Below are 26,616 nucleotides of genomic sequence, written 5' to 3'. Positions count from 1 at the left end.
ACAATTTTCTTGCACACCCCAATTGCGCGGTCAACTTGGGGCACTTTTACACCTCTCTCTGTATAAATAGATTAAATGGGTAGAGGGCAATGTGTAGCAGACCCCGCCCGAATGATGGCCCAAACTTTACTGATGTTAATGAAGTTTGAGTCCGTTTTCACTCAAAAATCCCCGTAAGACTCCAAAAATCACCGTAAGAGCTAAACAAACAAAGTAAAAGAAGCGCGAATTACAGACTAGTTCAAACCTCTATCATTAACATACAGTGAATTACACAAAACAGTCATTACAACAAACAGTTATCAAAAATATACAGACCTTATGCCTTTTCGGGGGGTGCTTAAAGTTGCAAACGTTATCTGCGACACAACTCTGAACTTGAACTGCGTGCTTTCTTTTTCCTTCCCCGTAGACTACAACACCCGTCAAAATAAAAGTCCCTCTTTAGTAAGACAGATAATGCATTTCTTAAACCCATTTAAACTCACAGAAATATAAAAACAAATGTTCAAAAACTAATTAGAATATTTATCAAAGCAAAGTCTGTTACACTCCCACCAAATTATAAATGTTATTTCAACATGCATAATTTTCAAACATAAGTAATTTTAACTTATAATAACCATTTTGTGTGCATGTGTGTAAAGCAAAGTCCTTTTGAAGATTTGTTCACTCCGCTTCCAATAATAAGACCAACTTCTGAGCTGGTCTCTCAATGACTGAGACCTTGTTTACCCGTTCTCCTTTTTTGTTTAGTTTTTTGTCACCGAGTGCTATTGTGACCTTCCTTACTAGTCCATCTTGGCTAGTTACAGTGTCTACGACCCGTCCTAGTCTCCACTCATTTCTTGGAAGGTTCTCATCTGCATCCATGACCACATCACCAATCTGAAAATTCCTTTTTGGAGCATGCCAGCATTGTCTAGGCGTAATATTGTGGAGATACTCTTTTTTCCATCTACTCCAAAACTGTTCAGTAAGGTACTGCACCTGTCTCCATCTCTTTCTCCCGTAGATGTCTTCTCTTATTAACTTTCCTGGTGGTGGTAGGACTGTGGTGGCTTTCATGGTAATCAGATGGTTAGGTGTGAGCGGTTCTAAGCTCTTGGGGTCGTTCAGGTTATCCACTGTAAGGGGGCGACTGTTGACTATTGCCATGTCTTCATAAAATAAAGTGCGCAGTGAAGCATCGTTGAGCCTGCCTGATGAGAGGGAAACTGTAGCATTAAGAACACTCCGTACAGTTTTGATTTGACGCTCCCATACACCACCTGAATGACTGGAATGAGGGGGATTCATTACAAAATCACACTGTTTATCTGCAAGGAAAGCAGTGAGCCTTTCTGGGTCAAGCTGATGTAATGCCGAGTTCAGTTCGTTTTTCGCGCCAACGAAATTGGTACCTTGGTCACATCTGATCTGCCGTACTGTGCCTCGAATTGCAATAAAGCATCGCAAACTGTTGATGAAAGAATCTGTGGACATCTTCTAACATTTCTATATGAATGGCTCTTGAACAAAAGCAAGTTAGAAGCAGACCATACCTTTTGTGCTGTTTTCTTCCTTCTTTAGTCATGAATGGACCAAAGCAATCCATACCACAATACACAAACGGTGGGGAAGGCTCTACACGTTCTGTGGGAAGATCACTCATCCGCTGGCCTTCCACAGGTTTTCTCAACCTTCTACAAGGTACACAGTTGCGAATGTAAGATGCGACAGCTCTGTTTATTCCAGGTACCCAATAGCCGGAAGATCTGATTGCATTAATTGTGAAACCCTTTCCTTGATGCTTTACACTTTCATGATAGTGTGCAATAATCAACTTTGTTACATGATGATCTTTGGGAAGGATCAGTGGGTGCTTGAACGAGTGAGTGCATGATGAGTGGCATTCATGTAAGCCATGTAGTCTGTCTTATATTTCTCGTTTCTACAGAATTTCTTGTTCAAATGATTGAGTCTGACCTTGGCAAGCTCTCTGTTATCAGGTAAGTATGGCCGTTGTTTGAACGGAAGAGGCATTTCATAATGTCCTTGAGCATTTTTCTTTATACCTTCTTTGAGTTTGTCTAGGAACACTATCATCCTGAGAAATTGTCTTTTCATCTGCTGTGACATCCTTAAAGTCAGACTCGAGTACACGGATGGCATCCATAGGTGTCAAAGCTGGAATCTCCTTTGTGGCTATTCTGTGACACAGACTGACTGATATTGATCCGTTGATACCTGGTGTGGAGCAGCCCACAACACTCCATCCTAAGTCAGTTAGAATAGCATAAGGTTCATCATCTTTTCCCAGTATAACTTGCCTGGGAGCTAGCACTCTGTGGCAGTTGTAGCCAATAAGTAAACCTACTTCACAGCTGAGTAGAGGTGACATTTCGTCTGTGATTACCTTCAAGTGACTCCAGTTCTTTGCCGTTTCCTGCGTTGGTATGTGATCACGATTGACAGGAATACACTCCTTGGTGTATACTGGAGGCAGATTGATATGTACTGATGAATTGTACCCTCTCACACGAAGATCAGACACTCTTTTACTTTTAATTATCATACTGTCTCCCATCATGGTGGTAAGTTTGAGTTTAATTGGCTGAGAATCCACTTGCAGTTTATTACTCACTTCATCAATGAAAGTGGTGTCACTCTGAGTGTCTAACAAAGCATAGACAAGCTGTTCATTGGATGGATTTTTGATGGATGACACCCACACAGGTACAATCATGGATGTAATGACTGAGCGACCTTGTCTTGTGATATTAAGCGTCATGGCATCTGTAATCTCACTCTCACATGCATGCTCCATGCTTACCGTTGGTTGCTTTCTGTTTCCCTTATTCTCATAGTTGTAGTCATGAAGACATGTGGGATGTCGCAGTTTGCATACATACATGTGTGGCGATGCCGACAATCCTTAGCACAGTGACCTGGTTTCATACACCCAAAACAGAGTTTGTTGTCTTTGACATAGGACCTTCTGTCTTTCAGAGACTTTACCATGAATTCTGGGCACTTACAAAGTTGATGGCTGTCATCTTGACACAACATGCATGGTGTTTTTAACTGTCCTTTAGCCATTGTCTGTTTGTCACTGTTTACTGTTGTTTGTGTTTTGAAGACAATCGCCTTGTTTCTTTTGGTTTCATTTGAGTTTCTTCTCTCATGAGGTGACTCACGTGAATGAAGAGCATGTAGAGAAGTGATAGGATTACACACTATTTCTGCTTCAGTTGACATGAATTTTACAAAGTCTCAAAAGCTTGGAAATTCCTTGCCATCCATAAGTGATGTTGTGACTTGGCGGTTCCACCTGGAGGCTGCCAAGTCAGGAAGTTTCTGTACCAGCTTTTGATTCTCTTCACAGTCGTTTAATATTTCCAGGCCTTTAACATGAGGTATGGCTTGCAGGCAGGCATTTAAGAAGTCTGAAAATGTTCTCAGGCCTTCTGCATCTTTGGATGGTATTCTTGGCCACTTTGACAGCTTTTCACGGAATGCTCTTTGAATGACAAATGGCTGCCCGTATCTTTGGTTAAGCTTGTTCCAAGCATCTTTGTACGCTTCTTCATTATTACGATAAAAGGTGCTTTCAAGATATTTGTGTGCTGAGCCACTGATATACTTTTTCAAATAATAGAGTTTATCAGCTGCAGAGATGCCTTTTCTATCTATAAGTGACATAAATGAGGCTTTCCAGTCCACAAACTGAATTGGGTCTCCATTGAACACTAAAGGCTCGGGTATGGGTAACCTGTTGATGGCTATGCTGTCCTGAACTGCCTGAGCAAGATGAGACACTTCACTGAGAGGTGTTGACTGAACAACACTGCAATGCTGATGTAACATTCTGTTTCTCTGCCCTTGATGATCATTCGGTATTGACTGACTTCTTGTCTCTTGTTTTATTTCTTCTTCATAGGATTTTATTCTGGCTCGAGCAACCTCTATCTCCTTTTCCACCTGCAGCCGTTCCAATTCAAACTTTTGAGTTTCTAACTCTCTTCTGAGTTGCTCTTCTAAGGTTCTTATTTTTTCCTTTTGTTGCCTTTATGTTTGCATCATCTTATATTCAGCCTCTTTTGCAGCCAGTTCTGCTGCAGCATCTGCACGTTTGCTTGTTGCACTAGAGGATCTGGAATGACTACTGACACTTGTTTTTGAAGCACTGGAACCATATATAGAGCGAGCATAACTATATGCTAAAAGTTCACGCAGCCTGCCCTTTTCTCTTTCTGCATCAAATTCGCCATCTACAATTGCCATTCTTTCAAGCATTATTTTGATTGTCATTGGTCACAGCTTCACATGCATCAATTTTACATCTTAAATCTGCAGTAGGTGTAACATGTTCCCTTATGTCACTGAAGAGTTTCAAAATATATATTTTTTTGTCCTCAATAGAGTCAGCCATTTCAGCCAGCTGTTTATCAGTTATGTCAGTTTTTAAGTTCTGTCTTGCTTTATGAGCTTCTAACTTCCATTGCTCATACAAAGTGGGAAAAAATCTTTTTTCTTTCTTACAGCATTCATCTTTCTGATAAGCAAGCATTTTCTCCGTGGGCATATGCGGACGTTCTGAGCGTCGAGTGAGTTCTTTACTGTCTTGCTTTTGACACTGAGATTCAGGTTTATCTTTATCCTTACATTTAACTGCTTCATTTTTATCCTTTTCACCTTCAATATCCGTCTGAAGCAGGCTTTCAGAATCTGGTTCGTCCGTATCCATTTCCATAGTGAACTCGTTGACTACAGCGACTCTGCTTCGTAGACCATCATGCTGATTCGGACGTGCAGCAATCCGTCACGTTGCCATCGTGAGCATGCACGTGCATCGAGGATCTGAACCAGCGAAGGTGAAGCTCTTACTGTAGCAGACCCCGCCCGAATGATGGCCCAAACTTTACTGATGTTAATGAAGTTTGAGTCCGTTTTCACTCAAAAATCACCGTAAGAGCTAAACAAACAAAGTACAAGAAGCGCGAATTACAGACTAGTTCAAACCTCTATCATTAACATACAGTGAATTACACAAAACAGTCATTACAACAAACAGTTATCAAAAATATACAGACCTTATGCCTTTTCGGGGGGTGCTTAAAGTTGCAAACGTTATCTGCGACACAACTCTGATGAACTTGAACTGCGTGCTTTCTTTTTCCTTCCCCGTAGACTACAACACCAGTCAAAATAAAAGTCCCTCTTTAGTAAGACAGATAATGCATTTCTTAAACCCATTTAAACTCACAGAAATATAAAAACAAATGTTCAAAAACGAATTAGAATATTTATCAAAGCAAAGTCTGTTACACAATGTGTAAACAATGTAGCAATAGCTGACAAATTACACAAGACAAGTAGCATGCATTTAAAAATGTTTAAAACGTTTATCTCTAGAATTAAGATTTAATAATAAGATTAACAACATATGTACTTCCTAATAACAAGATGTATAAATAATAAAATAAAAGTCAAAGAATTATAAAACCATTATTATTAATTTCTATTAGACACTTACCAATGGCTAAATGAAGACTATGAGCAAAACACTGTAACCGCGTCCAGTCATTTAGTTGCAGTGCTTTGATGTTGTTCGTTGCATATCAGTTGTGACACAGACTTGATGATCCTCTCGCAATTCCCATGACTGAAGCGCTTCCTTTAACCCTCTGGAGTCTAAGGGTATTTTTGGGGCCTGGAGAAGTTTTGTCATGCCTTGACATTTGTGCTTTTTTCAGTTTCTTATAAATATCTAAATGGGTAAAGACTAATCTCACTGTAATCAGCACAAACTGGGCTGTAATAATATGTGAAATGCATGTATGTACATGATTGTGTTTTTGAGAAAAAAAATTTTATGCGTGGTTAGTGAAAAACTAAAAATGTTAAAACGCTTGAATAAGGCAAAAAAACGCATAAAGAACAATGGTTCCCGGGATTTTTGAGAACTGGAGCTTGTAGCCTAGAATTTTTCTTTCTAAATGATGTGAAAATCATCTTGTTTACTCACTCACAGAAAACAATATATTATTTTTAAATTTTCTAAGACACTTTTTGTTGGTAAAAGTCATATGCGAGTAGGCGTCAACTACCATGAATATCATTGTGATTTACACCTGAGAAGACAAAGGGCCGCATAATGAGCTGCATAATGAGCCATTCAGTCATCTGTGCAACTGTGAGTGAGTAGTTACAAGAGAGAATGTGAGAACAAAATAAATCTATATAATTTTATGTTTGTAGTTTATTAAGAATATATTTAATTATCCCACAACATAATTTAATATCCACTTGGTGGAGCAGTTAAACAGTTTATTAGAAACAATCAAAGCTGACTTTCAAACAAATTGTTTGGCATGCTTACTCCAGTCACACAATCCTTCAGAAATCCTTTTAACAATCTTATTTTCTACAAAAAAAAAAAAAAACGTTTGTTGTTATTATTATCATCATTATTATTATTATTAATGTTGAAAAGAGCTGAGAATATTTTTCTGGGTTTTTAGGGGGAATAAATGGAAAGAAAAGCATTGTTTTTACATTTGTTACAGTTATCTATTTGTTACATTTATATTATTTACATCAAGCTTTCGAAGGGTATAGTGTTGTATATTGTTATTGAAACTTCATAATGTTTCACTTGATTATACATTTAGTCAGGAATTATAGTTTGGAAAAAGTCTAACTAGTAAAACGTTTACACGTTATGTGAAAACTAGTACAAGTATATAAATAAATAAAAAGAGACTTACTCATGTTTATGATCTCTGCTGAATAAAGTGCTTCATTCTTTTTTTCTGAGGAAATCCATTTCTCAAATCCTCAACCACATCACATCTTTTTGGGGTGAATTATGTGTTATTCCTCTCATCGCGAAGCAAACAGTAAAATAAAAAAAACTTGAACAGTCTCGCTGCTTTTTCTTCTGTTATGGGCGTATTCAAGCTGCGCGCTTCAGTTTGAATCTGAATAGCGCGGGGGCGTGGTCACATTAGATATAATGAGGGGAGACATGAAAAACAGACATCGCGTTGTTTTCATATGGATTACTTTATCACAGAATATCTGTTTTCGGCGGCACTTGTTTAGTTTAAAAATAGACATGTCAAGCTTTCTATAGATATCTCTCTCATGTATTTTCGTTGAGTATTCACAGAGTTACAGTTCATTTAAATGACATGTTTGTAAAAGAAGATCAGCGCAGACAAAGGCTGCAGACAGCGCACCTTGTTTGTTATCTTTATTTTATAAGTGCACAAAGTTCTGTTGTTATTATGTCTGTATCCAAAAAAAAGTAGACCCTTTACAGATTCGATCGATGTATTGCACTTATCTGTACGATTAAAACTGAAAGTGTAATTTAAGTTCTTTTCGGGGTTATCAGGAGAAAATGACTCAAAACGCGTATCCGCGTTAATCGACTTGATGGGGTTAAGCTTTGAGCTATCATCTCTCCCGTGTGATCCTTGGGAAAATAGGAAGTCTGCAGACATCTACTGCACAATGTCCAGTCTTTGATGAAGTGGATTGTTAAGCTCATATATGGCTGTGTAGTTCGGCTTGTCCACAAATCAGTTGTTGTTGAGAAGTATAAAGCGTCGCGAAGCTCCGCTTCCAATTTTCCATCGGCATTCTCCATACAATCGCGGCAACTCTACATATCTATTACATATTACATATCTCGGCTCAAGCATTTTGATCAGATCACGAAATCCCTTCTTTTCCACTGTCTAAACTGGTGACATGTCTTTACAGATATGCATTGTAATGGCTTGCGTCATTTCTTTCCATCTGTGTGAGGTTTTGTCATATGGAGTGCCTCTGGTAAATGATTCGGCCAAACTAGTTTGAGATAGTTTTTTGCTTTTAGCACCAGAGGTTGACATAACACCTGATGTGGAGCGCATCTGTTGGCTTTCATTGTATTCCTTGACATGCTTCATCTTTAGATGATACAACAAGTTACTCGTGCTTCCGTGGCTAACAGTTACATTCTACCACCCACCTACTGTGTGTGTATTTGTGTGTATGTGTATATGTGTGTGTGTGTGTATAATATATATATGTTTGTGTGTGTGTGTGTGTGTGTGTATGTATGTGTATATATATGTATGTATATTTATATACACACACACACACACACACATGTATGTATGTGTATATATACACACACACATGTGTATGTATATATACAGGTCCTTCTCAAAAAATTAGCATATTGTGATAAAGTTCATTATTTTCCATAATGTAATGATAAAAATTAAAAAACTTTAATATATTTTAGATTCATTGCACACCAACTGAAATATTTCAGGTCTTTTATTGTCTTAATACTGATGATTTTGGCATACAGCTCATGAAAACCCAATGTATGTATATGTATGTGTACAGTCGTGGCCAAAAGTTTTGAGAATACATAAATATTAGTTTTCAAAAAATTTCCTGCTAAACTGCTTTTAGATCTTTGTTTCAGTTGTTTCTGTGATGTACTGAAATATAATTACAAGCACTTCATACGTTTTAAAGGCTTTTATCGACAATTACATGACATTTATGCAAAGAGTCAGTATTTGCAGTGTTGGCCCTTCTTTTTCAGGACCTCTGCAATTCGACTGGGCATGCTCTCAATCAACTTCTGGGCCAAATCCTGACTGATAGCAACCCATTCTTTCATAATCACTTCTTGGAGTTTGTCAGAATTAGTGGGTTTTTGTTTGTCCACCCGCCTCTTGAGGATTGACCACAAGTTCTCAATGGGATTAAGTTCTGTGGAGTTTCCAGGCCATGGACCCAAAATTTCAACATTCTGGTCCCTGAGCCACTTAGTTATCACTTTTGCCTTATGGCACGGTCCTCCATCATGCTGGAAAATGCATTGTTCTTCACCAAACTGTTGTTGGATTGTTGGAAGAAGTTGCTGTTGGAGGTGTGTCTTGGTACCATTCTTTATTCATGGCTGTGTTTTTGGGCAGAATTGTGAGTGAGCCCACTCCCTTGGATGAGAAGCAACCCCACACATGAAGGGTGTCAGGATGCTTTACTGTTGGCATGACACAGTACTGATGGTAGCGCTCACCTTTTCTTCTCCGGACAAGCCTTTTTCCAGATGCCCCAAACAATCGGAAAGGGGCTTCATCGGAGAATATGACTTTGCCCCAGTCCTCAGCAGTCCATTCACTATACTTTCTGCAGAAGATCAATCTGTCCCTGATGTTTTTTTTTTGGAGAGAAGTGGCTTCTTTGCTGCCCTTCTTGACACCAGGCCATCTTCCAAAAGTCTTGGCCTCACTGTGCGTGCAGATGCGCTCACACCTGCCTGCTGCCATTCCTGAGCAAGCTCTGCACTGGTGGCTCTCCGATCCCGTAGCTGAATCCTCTTTAGGAGACGATCCTGGCGCTTGCTGGACTTTCTTGGATGCCCTGAAGCCTTCTTTACAAGAATTGAACCTCTTTCCTTGAAGTTCTTGATGATCCTATAAATTGTTGATTTAGGTGCAATCTTAGTAGCCACAATATCCTTGCCTGTGAAGCCATTTTTATGCATCGCAATGATGGCTGCATGTGTTTTTTTGCAGGTCACCATGGTTAACAATGGAAGAACAATGATTTCAAGCATCACCCTCCTTTTAACATGTCAAGTCTGCCATTCTAACCCAATCAGCCTGACATAATGATCTCCAGCCTTGTGCTCGTCAACATTCTCACCTGAGTTAACAAGATGATTACTGAAATGATCTCAGCAGGTCCTTTAATGAAAGCAATGAAATGCAGTGGAAAGGTTTTTTTGGGATTAAGTTAATTTTCATGGCAAAGAAGGACTATGCAATTCATCTGATCACTCTTCATAACATTCTGGAGTATATGCAAATTGCTATTATAAAAACTTAAGCAGCAACTTTTCCAATTTCCAATATTTATGTAATTCAAAACTTTTGGCCACGACTGTATATGTATGACTCCAAGCTTTTGAATTATATTTTTATTTCAGATAAATTCTGATCTCTGGATTTTTATATTCAAAGAATCCTGAAAAAAAATGTACTTGGCTGTTTTAAATATTGATAATAATAATACTAAATGTTTCTTGAGCAGCAAATCAGCATATTAGAATGATTTCTGAAGGATCATGTGACACTGAAGACTGGAGAAAATTTAGCTTTGATCACAAGAATAAATTACATTTTAAAATATATTCAAACAGAAAGCAGTTATAAGTTAAGCAGTTATAAGTCGTAAAAGTATTACACAATATTACTGCATTTGCTTTATTATGGATCAAATAAATGCAGGCTTGGTGAGCAGAAGAGACTTTAAAAAAAAAGAAAAATCTGTGCTAAAGGGAATGTCAACATTTTGTAAGTGTGTGTGTGTGTGTATATATGTGTGTGTGTATATATATGTGTATGTGTATATATGTATGTGTGTATGTATATGTATGTATGTGTGTGTGTGTGTGTGTGTGTGTGTGTGTGTATATATATACATACATACTAGTGTTGTCACGGTACCAAAATGTCAGTATTCGGTACCGATACAAGTGAAAATCCACGGTTCTCTGTACCAAAGCAAAACACAAAAATATGCGAATTAAAAAAAAAAAAAAATTTTAGCACTAAAAATAAAACCAATGCCATTCTTTATACTTATTTACAATTGTGTTTAAAGTTTTTCTACAAGTTATATAATTATGAAAAACAGTAAACAACTTTCACCCAAATTTAATTTGTCTTTTAATTTATAAAATTTAAACACATTTTATTTTTGGTAAACAAAGGGGATTTGCAATTAAAATTAAAACATGGAAGAAATATTGTGATTTATCACATACATTTTACTAAATAATAGTAATATTTTTAGCACAATGCGTTTATGTAAAAATTAACTTTTAGGCCTAATGAATGCATATTTGTCTTTTTAACTGAACTGAAGACTGGTGGTGATGCTTAAGATATTTTTGGTCATTGAGGGTTCCTGTAAAAAAATAGTAATAGATAATATTATTATTAAAAGATAATACTACTATTAATTCTACTATCATACTAATGTATATACAATGCACTACGAATTGATGAGCTGCTGGGTACATGAATATTAATCACGTTGCCTGCGTTCGGTCAAACTGATTTGCTGAAATCAAGCAGCAAAATGTATGTATGTATTAGTGTTGTCATATATATATATATATATATATATATATATATATATATATATATATATATATATATATATATATATATATATATTAGGGCTGGGATAAACGATTATTTTTTAAACGATTAATCTAGCGATTATTTTTTTCGCTGCATCGATTAATCTAACGATTAATTTTTCAGACCGATTTGATTTCTATTATCTCCCCATTAATTGACTACTAACAATTTATACATGTTGATTTACATATCTGAATGAAAAAAAACATCAATTCCTTAACATTGCAATATATGTTTATTGCTCTTAAAATTACAAAATAAAAGACTGACTAAGAATGCATTACTTTGCACTTGTATAGAGATAGCATTCAATAAAACCTTGAAGCCTTGAAAACACATAGCTTACTGAAACAAGCTTACTGAACACATAGGGCCTAGCTTACTGAAAAAAGAAGTTCTTTCAGATGAAAATAACAACAACTTGATGTCTAGTATTCAATAAAAAAGGTCACCCAAAATACTTGTTTAGAGCAATTGAAAGAATACAGTATGTAAATGTAAACTTGAGGGCTTTAAGCTAATACAGAGAGTGCTTTTACAAAAAAAAAAAAAAAAATTAACAGTGGGAGCCAGCAGCCTGTCATGGAGAAAAAAAAATCTCCGAATGCTTCACGTGAAACTTTGGCGTTCCGTGTCTAATGATTTTGGTTAATATGCACAAGGGAGGGAGAGAGCAAGAAGCACTCGTGTAGTTTGAAGACTGTGAGTGCGCGAGCGCGCGTAAAACTATGGTGTTTCGCCCTTTTTCTATCGTGTTTAATGATTTTGATTAGTAGGCACAAGGGAGGGAGAGAGCAAGAAGAAGCGCTCGTGTTGTTTGAAGACTGTGAGTGCGCGCGCAGCCGGGGCTCTCTCTCGTACGCGCCCTGTCACTGTCACTCACCGATCAAATAAGGCTTTGACAGCCGCCAAAAAAAAAGATCAATGCAGAAAAACCCCTGGATTGGTTATATAACGTTGGACAGAATGTTGATCCGGCCATCGCGTATATTCAGCGCACATAAGGTAAACGTTTTGCAAACGTTTTTTAGAGAAATAAAAACAGGTCGACGAATCGATGCGCATATTTTGCGCCAACGTATTTTTTGCGTCGACGTCATCGATGACCTCGACACGTTGTCCCAGCCCTAATATATATATATATATATATATATATATATATATATACAACCCGAATTCCGGAAAAGTTGGGACGTTTTTTTAAATTTTAATAAAATGAAAACTAAAAGACTTTCAAATCACATGAGCCAATATTTTATTCACAATAGAACATAGATAACATACCAAATGTTTAAACTGAGAAAGTTTACAATTTTATGCACAAAATGAGCTCATTTCAATTTTGATTTCTGCTACAGGTCTCAAAATAGTTGGGACGGGGCATGTTTACCATGGTGTAGCATCTCCTTTTCTTTTCAAAACAGTTTGAAGACGTCTGGGCATTGAGGCTATGAGTTGCTGGAGTTTTGCTGTTGGAATTTGGTCCCATTCTTGCCTTATATAGATTTCCAGCTGCTGAAGAGTTCGTGGTCGTCTTTGACGAATGTTTCGTTTAATGATGCGCCAAATGTTCTCTACAGGTGAAAGATCTGGACTGCAGGCAGGCCAGGTTAGCACCCGGACTCTTCTACGACGAAGCCATGCTGTTGTTATAGCTGCAGTATGTGGTTTTGCATTGTCCTGCTGAAATAAACAAGGCCTTCCCTGAAATAGACGTTGTTTGGAGGGAAGCATATGTTGCTCTAAAACCTTTATATACCTTTCAGCATTCACACAGCCTTCCAAAACATGCAGGCTGCCCATACCGTATGCACTTATGCACCCCCATACCATCAGAGATGCTGGCTTTTGAACTGAACGCTGATAACATGCTGGAAGGTCTCCCTCCTCTTTAGCCCGGAGGACACGGCGTCCGTGATTTCCAACAAGAATGTCAAATTTGGACTCGTCTGACCATAAAACACTATTCCACTTTGAAATAGTCCATTTTAAATGAGCCTTGGCCCACAGGACACGACGGCGCTTCTGGACCATGTTCACATATGGCTTCCTTTTTGCATGATAGAGCTTTAGTTGGCATCTGCTGATGGCACGGCGGATTGTGTTTACCGACAGTGGTTTCTGAAAGTATTCCTGGGCCCATTTAGTAATGTCATTGACACAATCATGCCGATGAGTGATGCAGTGTCGCCTGAGAGCCCGAAGACCACGGGCATCCAATAAAGGTCTCCGGCCTTGTCCCTTACGCACAGAGATTTCTCCAGTTTCTCTGAATCTTTTGATGATGTTATGCACTGTAGATGATGAGATTTGCAAAGCCTTTGCAATTTGACGTTGAGGAACATTGTTTTTAAAGTTTTCCACAATTTTTTTACGCAGTCTTTCACAGATTGGAGAGCCTCTGCCCATCTTTACTTCTGAGAGACTCTGCTTCTCTAAGACAAAGCTTTTATAGCTAATCATGTTACAGACCTGATATCAATTAACTTAATTAATCACTAGATGTTCTCCCAGCTGAATCTTTTCAAAACTGCTTGCTTTTTTAGCCATTTGTTGCCCCCGTGCCAACTTTTTTGAGACCTGTAGCAGGCATTAAATTTTAAATGAGCTACTTAAGTGGATAAAAGTGTAAAATTTCTCAGTTTAAACATTTGCTACGTTATCTATGTTCTATTGTGAATAAAATATTGGCTCATGTGATTTTGAAATTGCTTTAGTTTTCATTTTATTAAAATTTAAAAAACATCCCAACTTTTCCGGAATTCGGGTTGTGTGTATATGTGTATATATATATACACATACACATACACACACACACACACACACACACACACACACACATACATACATACATACATACATACATATATATATATATATATATATATATATATATATTAGTGCTGTCAATCGATTAAAAACTTTAACTAGATTAATCACACATTTTTTCTGTGATTAATCGCAATAAAAAAAGAAATGTTTTTGTACGTTTTTAATATATTTTTTTAATGTAATAATTTCACAGTTAAATTTAAATACTTGTTTAAATTACATCTTTTTATGAATGAACGCCAGTATTACTGATATTAATACAGCTACTGATTTTTTTTATTTTTTTTTTTTACATTTATTATTAGGCTTCAAGAATATAACAGTTTTTAATTTAAGAAAACTTAAAACAATGCTAACATAAACCCATTATAAATGTCATGTTTACTCCTGCCCTTCCTGTCTTAACAGTTAGGAAATATACAGAAATTTAATAAAGTTATCAAAGTTATATGCAGTCTGCACTGCATAAACTATAAATTAAATAGTTAATCCTTATTAAAGCTACAAAAGTTATTTAGTCAAGAGCAGCGAGTCATTTTCTCTGTTCCCTTTGTTCTTTAACTTTACTGACAGGAAGCTTTATTGGCTGCTGTCCCTTTAAGTGCAGACAGAGACGCGGATCTCACCGTTTATATACTGTCTATGGATCTCGCCTCATTCTCTCACAACTCTTTTTGTTCATTTTAGACTTTATGTATATCATGTAAGATTGCTCTTATGAGGATAATCGACAAAACTGGCACTTTGGGATGTTTATTGTTAGTTCAAGCGCTTAAGAGAACTGGATTCTGGCGCCCTGTCTATGCATTGTGTGTGTGTATATGTGTGTGTGTGTGTGTGTGTGTACGTGTGTATGTGTCACATAAGGGCATTCACAGACAGCGCATTCTCTTTTGTCTTGCCGCTCTTGAAATGTTTAAAAGCATTTAAATGAATAAGAGCGTGATCATATAATGTAAAGCTAGCCAACGGATGGCAGAAAATAAGGATGCTGCGTTAATTGCGTTAAATATTTTGACACGTTAAACCAGACAAAAATTAATCGCATGCGTTAACGCTTTAACATTGACAGCACATATATATATACACACATGCATATATATATATATATATATATATATATATATATATATATATATATATATATACACATGCATATATATATATATATATATATATATATATATATATATATACACATGCATATATATATATATATATATATATATATATATATATATATACACATGCATATATATATATATATATATATATATATATATATATATATATATATATATATATATATATACACACGCATATATATGTATGTATGTGTGTATATACAGTACAGACCAAAGGTTTGGAAACATTACTGTTTTAATGTTTTTAAAAGAAGTTTCTTCTGCTCATCAAGCCTGCATTTATTTGATCAAAAATACAGAAAAAAAAAATAATATTGTGATATATTATTACAATTTAAAATAATTGTTTTTAAATTTATTATACTTTAAATGATCATTTATTTCTGTGATGCAAAGCTGAATTTTTAGGATCATTCACATGATCCTTTAGAAATCATTCTAATATGATGATTCATTTTCAAATTTGGAAACAGTTCTGCTGCTTAATACTTTTTTAGGATACTTTGATGAATTAAAAAGTTTTTTTTTTTTTTTTTTTTTTTTTTTAACTGTTTCTAGAATCTAAATTTTTTGTAATAACAATATACACTACTGGTCAGTAATTTGGGGTCAGTAATTGTTTTGCTTTCTTTTTTTAAAATAAAATCAATACTTTTATTCAGCAAGGATGTGTTAAATTGATAAAGTTATAGTAAAGAAAATATATTATTAGAATATATATATATATATATATATATATATATATATATATATACATGTTGATTTACATAATTTTTTTTTTTTTTTTTTTTTATAAATGCAGTTCTTTTTAACCTTTTATTAATCAAATATATTAGACAGCAGAACTGTTTCCACCACTCATAATAAATCAGAATATTAGAATGATTTCTAAATGAGCATGTGATAGACTGGATGTTACATGTGACACTGAAGGCTGGAGTAATGATGCTGAAAATTCAGCTTTGCATCACAGGAATACATTATATTAAGTATATTCAAATAAACTATTTTAAGTTGTAATAATATTTCACAATATTACTGTTTTTTTCTGTATTTTTGATCAAATAAATGCAGGCTTGATGAGCAGAAGAAACTTCTTTCAAAAACAAAAAATAGTAATGTTTCCAAAATTTTGGTCTGTACTGTGTGTATTAGTGTTGTACGGTGCACCGATACTTCAAAAGTATCACGATTCTCAGAAATTAAAAACGTCACGATTCCTAAATTTATTAGTATCGATACTTCAAATAATGACTGCGTTCCAGATTTGTAAGAGACGTATTTCATGTTGGTGTGTGCAACGCACGCTTCTAGTTCCTCCCTATGGACGGCTGTCTATTTTTCTCTTCACACACGCAGCAAAAAACATGCTCCGTCACATCTTGAGTAACTCTTTGACAGGATGAAACATTTCACAGAGCTATTCACGAGCTGCGCATGCGCTGCTAATAGCGCCGAGCTCGGGCGCTACTGTGGAGGAAGGAACTTCAGTGAACGAGAAATGAGTCAGTGGATTACCTGAACGAGAACGTTTCGTTCACCTAAAAGATCCGTTCGCGGACGAACCATCACTAGTGCAATTTCATATAGCCTATATTAAATATTTGGAATACATATTTTCATATTTTATTAGGTTCTTTGATAAGGTTACAATACGAAGGTCTAAGCAGCAATGTATCTTCCGTGATGTCCTCGATGCACGGGTCGGGGCGGGTAAAGAAATGTTACTTTATTTGCGGGCTGGGGCGGGCCAAATAATTTCATAAACGCGGGACCCGTGGGTTGAAATAAACCCGACCCGCGCATCACTAGACTGCATGTGCGAGCACAAGTGATACTGTGGCCGCCGGTCCACGACTGGTAGAAAAAGATGACGCTCAATAAAGAGTTTTCTCCTCTGAAAGAAAAGGTTGCTCACGCCTGTTTCACACATACTCAGTCTGCAGTGCGTATGCAGTCCGTGTGCGTTACGTATGTGGTGCAGCACGGAATCGATATGCTTTCACATAGGATGCGTTTGCAGTCCGCTACTCGGTACATAAACGATCGCTGCACAGCTGCAGATGCAACGCTGCTGAAATGCAACTGGAATCTGTAAACATGGGTGCGTAAAAAAATATGCAACGCATACGCACTGCAGACGGAGTATGTGTGAAACAGGCGTAAGTAGGGATGGGACGATAACCGGTTTTATCGATAACCGTGATAAAATGTGCTGAAGGTTAGTAATATCGTTTAAAAATGAATTATCATTAAAACCGTGTTTGATTATCGCGGTTTTAATAACTCGCTATTAAATCATGTCCAGCCAGCAACAGTCTGACGCAAGCGCAGCGCACAATGTTTTTTTGTTTTTTTTTTTTCGAGAAGGAATGGCGAAAGTCAGTGACTTTTCTATGCTTCTACACTTTTCATTGTAAGGAAGGAAATGCCACAGAATTTAATCTTTCTTTAAATTAAGTGCATAGAGTTGCTTGTTTTATTAGTTGTTTGTTGATTATTAAATATAAAACTTGCTGAAATGTTTTCAGTGTGAGCATCAACTATTTTTGAACACTTTCATCTCGTTTCAACAAAACCGTGATAATATTGATAATCGTGATAATTTTAGTCACTATAATCGTGATATTAAATTTTCATACCATCCCATCCCTAGGCGTAAGGTTGTTTGCATCTTGTGCAATGTGGAATTAGTTTACAGCTTTTTCAAGCACTTTGTGATGCATTTTGGAAACAGGAGATGAGCCCCTATTCTAATGCACCACCTAGCTTGATAAACCCCTTCTCAAAGACTTACTGTTTGTCAATTTTATTTGGGTAACACATATTCTGAATGCCTTCGGCAGAATTCGAATGAGCCATTTTAATCTAGATTAATCTAGATTAATTTTAAGATCACAGTAAGATTAATCTAGATTAAATTTTTTTTATCTATGCCCACCATATATACACACACATATATATATATATATATATATATATATATATATACATATACTAGTTAATAAGTTAATGGATATCAGACAATCTCCTGAAAGACTAAACTCACAAAAATATATGGTTAGTGTTGCACGTGTGTCTTCTATAATTCCAGTCAAACAACAGTCATTTATATTATTCAATAGACTGCAGAGTTTCCCAGACATTGATTTATTTGTGGCGGGCCGCAACTATCAAATCTGACCGCCACAAATAGATTTTGAAAAAGGCAGGGAAAACGAAAAAAAAATAAAAATGAATCTGTTCACTCAGAGCAGAATCAATATGTTAATTTTTCTGTTATGTGTTCCTCTGATATTATTACCGTTCCGAAACCGGTTCGGGTGGAAGAAATACAGGTTAATAACATTTATTTTTTAAAAACAATATTCTTTGCCTATAAATTGCCTAATATTAATATAATAAGTATAGCGTTTTTTTTTTTTTTTTGGCCAGCCCTAATTGGGAATCATATTTTTCAAAACGGATAAAATAAAAAAAATAGAGCAAGCTAGTGTTAGAGGTCTTTATATACACACACACACAATGGTTAGTTAATCTTTTAATTTAAGGCCAGTTCTATGTAGTTTCAACCCGATTTAAATACAAAAGCTGAATGCTGATGTCTGTACCATCTATGTTTGTATTGAATGTAGGCTATTTACTGTGCAGATACTGCCGTCAATTTCAGACGGTTATGTTCAGATGGTTCATGGTTACGGTTATTGTTTTCAATAGCCAAAAGCCAGTTTGGCCTATTAAATACAGAATAAACATCTTGTTTATGCACACTTTCCTTCCTTCTTGTTTGTTGCTTAAAAAATAAATCAGCCCGACGAGCTGGATGGCGCCTTGAATGGCAGACACCGCAGTCGGTGTGTGAATGTGTGTGTGAATGGGTGAATGTGAGGCAAATTGTAAAGCGCTTTGGATGGCCATGTGGTCTGTTGAAAGCGCTATATAAATGCAGTCCATTTACCATTTACCATAAATTAAAAAAATCAGAAATCAGTATCGGAATTGGCCAGTTTGCTTGTAAAAAAATTATATCAAAATCGGCCGTGAGAAATAATGATCGTGCATCCCTAAAAAATGATACACATTGCTCTCTGTATTGTTGTAAAATACATTGTTGAAAACAAGGAAATGTATTTATATATAAATATAAACTGTAAAATTAAAAGACTTTTCTTTCTAATGTGTTACACAGTAATGAAGGCATCAACATATAAATAGAGGAGTCCTATCTATTAGGGCTGGGTATCGATTCAGATGTTCCAGATGGATTCAATTTTCGATTCGATTTTCTATTAGAGCTGTAATCGGGCCTTAAAAGTTAAGCCCGACAGGACCCGAGCCCGACAAGTACATTTTGATTGACAGCTTTTTAAAAGCCCGAACCCATTTACAACTGACATTATTATTCAAATGCACGCATGCAGCTCTTTTGCCTTTTGTCAGGAATGAGTCATTTATACATGTTTTAACATAATTTATACATGACTAACGTAATAGGCCACTTGGAAGTTTGAACAAAGAAATAAGTCCTCTGTAACATCATAATATCTCAGCACTCTATAAATAGCCCTAAGTATAGGCTCATTTAGCATATAAATAGGCCAACGCACTAATAAAAACAAATCTTTCTTAAAAAAATTAAGATAAATTCTAAATTAAGATGGGTATTTGGCAATAACGAAATTAAGATAAAGGCTCTGTCGGATTTGCTTCGCCATAGCAGCTGACATAATAAAATATTAATGCCAACATTAGCTTATATAGCCTACTCTGTCTACATTATGCATTTAAGATTAAATTAATATTTAGTTATTATTTGAAAAACATTTACTCACCAAGATTAGGTAAGGCCTACGTGTTTTTTTTTTTTTTTGAGGAAAATGATTGAATCCACTGTAGATGGCTTCAGCGCGTTCCTGCACCCACTGATGGTGTGTCCAGCAATATAACCCTCTGGCTCATTATCCGAGGATTCTCATTATAAACAAGGTTAAAACTTTTCCAAACCTCAGACTTTGCTTTAGTTGCTGGTGCTACCAAAACGTAATCGTCAGAGGCAAGCCTCCGTTTCAACTACTCGGCATACATTTTCGCATCTTTCTCGCGCTAATCGAAACACATTATATGACTGCTCATTTACTGCACAAGCATTGGTAAATTATATAAATTAAGCCCGAATTGAAATGAAGTCTGATCGGGTCCCGTCAAGTTCGGGCAAAGATCTTAAGCTCTATTTTCTATACTTGATTCAAGTCAATGAATATAGATTTAATACAAATACTATATGTATACAAAAGAACAGTGAACATAAGTTTACAATTGGGTAATTAATAAAATGAAATTAAGAGCCACAAACCTGTATATTAAACTCTTTTATTGTAGGTACACTTGGGTACATTAAAACAGAACCCATCTCTAATTTTAAAATGCATACAATTATGTTAAATAAATACAAGTTTGGTGCTTTTATCTGAAGGTGGCATCAACGTCGACAAACCACCTGAAACCCTTTAAGCCAGTGATTCTCAACCTTTTTTCCAGCGGGCCGCATTATGATCCAAGTACAAGTCTCACGGGCCGCACGCATATAATTTAAACATTACGTCACCAATACAAACCAACCTGATTTATAATATTATAGCCTAAATATTATGATATCTAATCTATTAAATTCATTGAAATAAATAAATAATGCTACTCCCCATAAATAAAACACCTGATTCTGTCGGGAGCTGAACAATTTTGTGAAATTCGGCTCGATGTAGTAACATCAATGTCGCGCGTCAAGTCGTGCTCCCGTGCTCATCTTACAGACTGCATCTTAAAGCCTCTTACTTTCTGCGTCCGCGAGTCCACTATGGACCGCTAGGTAGGTGTGACGTAAAAACCGCCATCGGAGAGTGCGTGCCGAGGCTCTGAGCAGACGACCGCGCGGACAGGTGCTTGGATATGATGTTTTGATGGTCGCATTATGTGGTTCCTGAGATTAGTAGTATTTCCACAATACTTCACCTCCATTTGGCAGGCTTTGCAAATTGCTTTGCTTTTGTCAAGCTCATTCTCTTTATTGCTTCTGAACCCGAAATGGTGCCAGATTGCAGCTTTTAGCTTTTCTGGAGTTTTCAAAGCTGCCATGTTCGTTGTTTTAATGTCCTTCCACCTCGCGCGCATGCGTGAATTCAATGACGCGGCAAATAAAAATTCACGAGGAAAATGTAGGCCTATTATTAAATCAATCCTCTGAGTTACGGATCGATCTTTAGAAATTAATATGAAAATCGATTCAGAATTGGTGAATCGATTTTTTCAACACAGCCCTACTATCTATCATGTTGCTGCCTCCATACCTGTGCTATACATTAGATTATTAATAGCCTTATAGGGCAGAGCAAGAAACGCTTTAAATAATCATTCATTGTGCAAAAGTATAATATAATATGAAAGTTCCAATACATAGGGACACAAAGTGATTATGCACATCCTGTGCGCAGAATGATGCGTTTGAAGCAACACCGAGTCAGTGCGAGCAGCTCTGCATAGAGAAGTTCAAAGCACAAAGGAAATATATATTGAGTAGTTTTTCAAATCTGTGCAATAGTATATTGAGCCTTTTCTTTTAACAGTTTTAAATCTCAGTGTGCGCTCTTGGAGTGAGTTTCATCATCCTGACTGTCGTAATCAAACGCAAAAGTCAGTTGATTGCTGAATGGAGGATGACAGACAGCCGCAGCGAAGAGAAGAGTTTGTCAACTTGAATTTAATGCCTTAAATATTCATGTGTACCTCACACTGACTTATGGAACAGCTTCAGAACACTTGGACTTTGGCTTCATGGTGCTTTATAATGCATTTGTGCTTTCGTGTGTGTCATCAGCATTATACTGCCTTGAATATTAAATAGCAGGACAAAAAGTTCAGCATGAGACTGAACAATCTCACATCTGTTTTCACCGATCACTGTCTCATGGTATTTACCAAGTCAAATAGAAGAGATCTTTCAGTTTCAGTTAGATCTCTTCACCTGAATGTTGTCTATGAGAAAGTGTCAATTACTTTACAGATGTTGAAAGAGGGTACTTGCTTCTCACTTTTCTCTCAAAAATTGTCCATGGTGGTTGGATAAAATTTAAGCCAGGTGATTGATCTGGAGAGGGCATATATCGAAGCTCATCTTGGTTCTCCAACTGGCCACGTTTTATGACCAAAACATCGTTTTTGTTGCATTTTAGTATTGGTGTCTGTGATTTTAAAGTTTAACCCTTGTGCGTTGTTGGGGACGTTTTCGTCCACTAGGGGGTAAAGTTGAGTCTTATTTTGGCCACAACTTTCTCTGTGTTTGAGCAAATGGAATGATTTTGGGTGATAAATCTTATTTTGACCCATATTTTGGGAAAATGCTTTGAAATTTTTCAAAAACTCAACGGTACACTGTGGGCAAATTCACTACCCTTTCGGGATGTTCGTGGATGAAAACATCCACTAAATTAAACTGCTGTAAAAATGTATCGGATAAATATTTTTTTCAATTTTTTTTTGCATAAATCTATTAATCAACCTCAGTCCTGATCAAAACTACCACATTTAAAAAAAAAAAAAAAAATTCCAAGATTTTAACTTTTTAATTACCAAGTTCATAAATGATGTCACTGATTTGGGAAAAAAACACACAAAATTACATTTTCAATATAAAAAGTGATTGTGGACTGGATTTTTTTTTACCTTTTATCACAGTCTTGGGCATGTCAAAGATTAGTAACAAGATTGGCTTTGATGCATTGTTAGTTTTAATTAGTTAATTAGTCAGAATTAGATTTAAATTTTTTCTCCCTAATTTGTTGTTGGTGGCTGTTTTTGCCCCATTGACTTCCATTATAACGACATTTTTTGATTGCAAAGCCATGACACCATATAATCATGCATTCTTGATTGTTTGTGGTTTTCACTTTTGGGAAGAGGTAAAAAAATGTATTTTTACAGTTGATCACTAGATGGGACCATTAACCCTTTAAATAGGCCTGTGCAAAAAAGGCTTGGTTTCTGGCTTGTATATGGAGTATAACAGCATATTATAGTGTTTGTGTGTGTGAGAGATTCTTGATTGTTGGTGGTTTTCCCTGTTGGGAAGAGGTAACATTTGTTATTTTTTACAGTTGATCACTAGGTGGGACCATTAACCCTTTAGATAGGACTGTGCAAAAAAAGGCTTAGTTTCTGGCTTGTATGGAGTTATATGGAGTATAATAGCAAATTATAGTGTGTGTGTGTGTGTGTGTGTGTGTGTGTGTGTGTGTGATAGAGAGAGAAAGAGAGGGTGTGAGAGAGATCTTTGTGCACTTACCTTGATGTACAGTATCTGAAAAAAATCAAAATATGCACCTCATGCTCTCAGAACTACATGGAGTAAACAATAAAAAAAGAAGTGTGTTTATGCACCTGATTCCTTTTGATGGTGAAAAGTACAGATGGCCTATATGTGAAATGATCCTCTTTTCTTGATGGTAAAGCCAGTTTAAAACCTTAAAATCCTGTAAAAAAATCTACTTCGCATTAAATTTATGAACATAATGTATTATGAACCAAAATGCAATACCAACTTCAAATAAGCTGCAGCTCGCTGGAGGGGTCACGCTACATAATCATTTCTAAAACTTTGGTACAAGTCAAGCCCTTTCTCGTGTTGCTTGCTGCTCTTCTCACCATTAAATATCCAGCACGATGGCATCCAAGAGTTTAAATCCACGTACTTTGCTTTTGTTAAGTCTATTCGCTTGTTAAGTCTGACGTCACGTAGCAGCGCATCCGTGTCCAAACGCTCTATCAGTTACCACGAGAAAACAACAAAAGGTGCTAATATAAACTCACAATGTGATAGAATACTAGCGAAAAAGTTATAATATTTACCTTTAACTCCATACCGAAGTACCAGATAGCCAGACAATGAAAATATAAATATAAAAAATATATATAAAAATTATTTGTGTTTGGGACGCTGTGAGCATGGAGACTGTAGTGTATATCGTAAGTTTGAAAGCGTTTAACTTAAATTATCAATATGAATAAACAGTGCTCATAAACGGCTGCTGAGGTCATATTCTCAAGTGAAGCGAGTTGAGGCCTGGACCTGGAAAAACAGCACTTCTTACGTCATCACTTAACAACAGGCCTGGACCCGGAAACAGCGCTTCTTATGTCATCACTTAACAACCGAATACTTTCACCACCATTAAAAGGCAGCAGGTGCATAAATACACTTTTGTTTACTCCATGTAGTTCTAAGAGCTGAGGTGTACATTGTGATTTTCTGAAATACATTAAGGTAAGTGCGCAAAGGTCTCTCTCACACACACTCTTTCTCTCTCACACACACACACACACACAAACACACTCAATATAATATGCTGTTATACTCCATATAGCTTCATATACAAGTCAGAAACTAAGCTTTTTTTAACCATCTAAATGGTTAATGGTCCCACCTAGTGATCAACTGTAAAAATAACAAATGTTACCTCTTCCCAACAAGGAAAACCACCAACAATCAAGAATCTCACACACACAAACACTATAATTTGCTGTTATACTCCATATAACTCCATATACAAGCCAGAAACTAAGCCTTTTTTTGCACAGGCATATCTAAAGGGTTAATGGTCCCACCTAGTGATCAACTGTAAAATTAACAAATTTTACCTCTTCCCAAAAGGGAAAACCACAAACAATCAGGAATGCATGATAACATGGTGTCATGGCTTTGCAATCAAAAAATGTTGTTATAATGGAAGTCAATGGGGCAAAAACAGCCACCAACAAATTAGGGAGAAAAAAATTTAATCTAATGTTGCACAAAAACTAAAAATGCATCAAAGCCAATGTTGCTACTAATCTTTGACATGCCCAAGACTGTTATAAAAAGTAAAAATAAAATCCAGCCACAATTACTTTTATATTGAAAATAAGTCATTTTGTGTGTGTTTTTTTTCCCCCCAAATCAGTGACATCATTTATGAACTTGGCAATTAAAGAGTTAAAATCTTGGATTTTTTTTTTTTTAAAACATTTGGTAGTTTTGATCAGGACTGAGGTTGATTAACAGATTAATGCAAAAAATTCAAAAAAATATGAATCTGATACATTTTTACAGCAGTTTAATTGAGTGGATGTTTTCATCCCGAACAACTTGAAAGGGTAGTGAATTTGAACAATCCACAAGGGTTAAGCAATTGCAATTCTTTCATGGATTTTGGCTTTGTGAAGTACTTTTTGGTCTTTTTTTGGTCTTCAGTGATTCTGTAGTGTTTGACAGACCCTATCATTCACTTTCGGTTTTCACTACACTATTCTTCACTGAAGAAGTCTTGCCATGTTTTGAATATGTAGTCATAATCATGAAGACTTTTGTTCATAAAACACCAAAGAACCGTATTGAAGGTTACAAACCCTCCTGCTATATTGGTTTCCATGAGGTCTGACAAGTCACCCTTTTCATTAAGTGTGTGTACAACTTTTACTACATTGATTTACAAGCTTGAGAATATAGACAAAAGATAATAGTTTTTGGTAATAGATACACTTTTTTTTTCCACTGTATTTTACACAAATTATATTTTAATAATCAACAATTATTTCATCCGAACCCTTGTGTATGTGAGAGCAACAAACTGCTTGATTTGTAGCATCATTCATGTCTGTAGCCTAAATAGTGTTTGGAACTTTGGGATCAGAAAAGATCATATCCTGCCTATGAGCAATAAAGAGTTAACGGCCATGCTTGCTTTAGCAATTTGAATTTACAAGGTCAGCATAAAGCCACTTGGTAGCAGCAGTGCTTTGCAGAACAGGATTTTCATTGTGTTTTTTTTTTTTGTTGGTTTGCAGGTATGTACTTGATATCAAAGTACATCCATGAGAAGACAGACAGTGTTGTGATTTTCTCAGGTGAAGGTTCTGATGAGCTGACACAAGGATACATCTACTTTCATAAGGTAGATATCAGTATATGTATATTCAAATCGAACACTAATATGTACACGTATTTCCATCCCTTTGACCGTTCTTCTGTAGATCCCACCTTCTCGCGCACCACGATTGGTTGATTACGTACAATGTCTGTGTATTATTGGTCAAACGATCATTACCTTCATTAAGTATGAAAACAGGAAACCAAAGCCAAAAACTGAATATTTTAGGCAATATAAAAATCCTGGCCAGGACGTGTCCTGGGAAAATGGCACATTTGGTCACCCTAGTCTAGCATTGTGCCAGTTTTTTATTTTTATCACGTAATGCAATGACTTTCGGGCATTTTAGTGACGATAAACCCCAAAAACTATTTATTTAGACCCTTATGTGAGACATTATGGTCATGCATTGTAAGCTATATTTTATGACTCTGCTATTTTATGATTTTTATGAATGTTTGGCCTGCTTTGAAT

At 36.1% G+C, this 26,616-nt stretch overlaps 1 protein-coding gene across 1 annotated transcript in view; it reads left to right on the top strand.

Moving 5' to 3' along the window:
* Window positions 1-26,616, top strand: part of LOC132111733 (asparagine synthetase [glutamine-hydrolyzing]-like) — an 82,192-nt gene that overhangs the window by 50,586 nt on the left and 4,990 nt on the right. Inside the window, exon 8 of the mRNA XM_059519314.1 lies at window positions 26,060-26,166. Coding sequence (XP_059375297.1) covers window positions 26,060-26,166 — 107 coding nt within the window. The remainder of the gene's footprint in view (window positions 1-26,059; window positions 26,167-26,616) is intronic.

Source organism: Carassius carassius, chromosome 31, assembly GCF_963082965.1.
Source record: "Carassius carassius chromosome 31, fCarCar2.1, whole genome shotgun sequence".
Taxonomy (NCBI): Eukaryota; Metazoa; Chordata; class Actinopteri; order Cypriniformes; family Cyprinidae; genus Carassius; species Carassius carassius.
The sequence above is the reverse complement of the archived record's forward strand: the minus strand, read 5'-3'. Positions and strand labels throughout refer to the sequence as shown.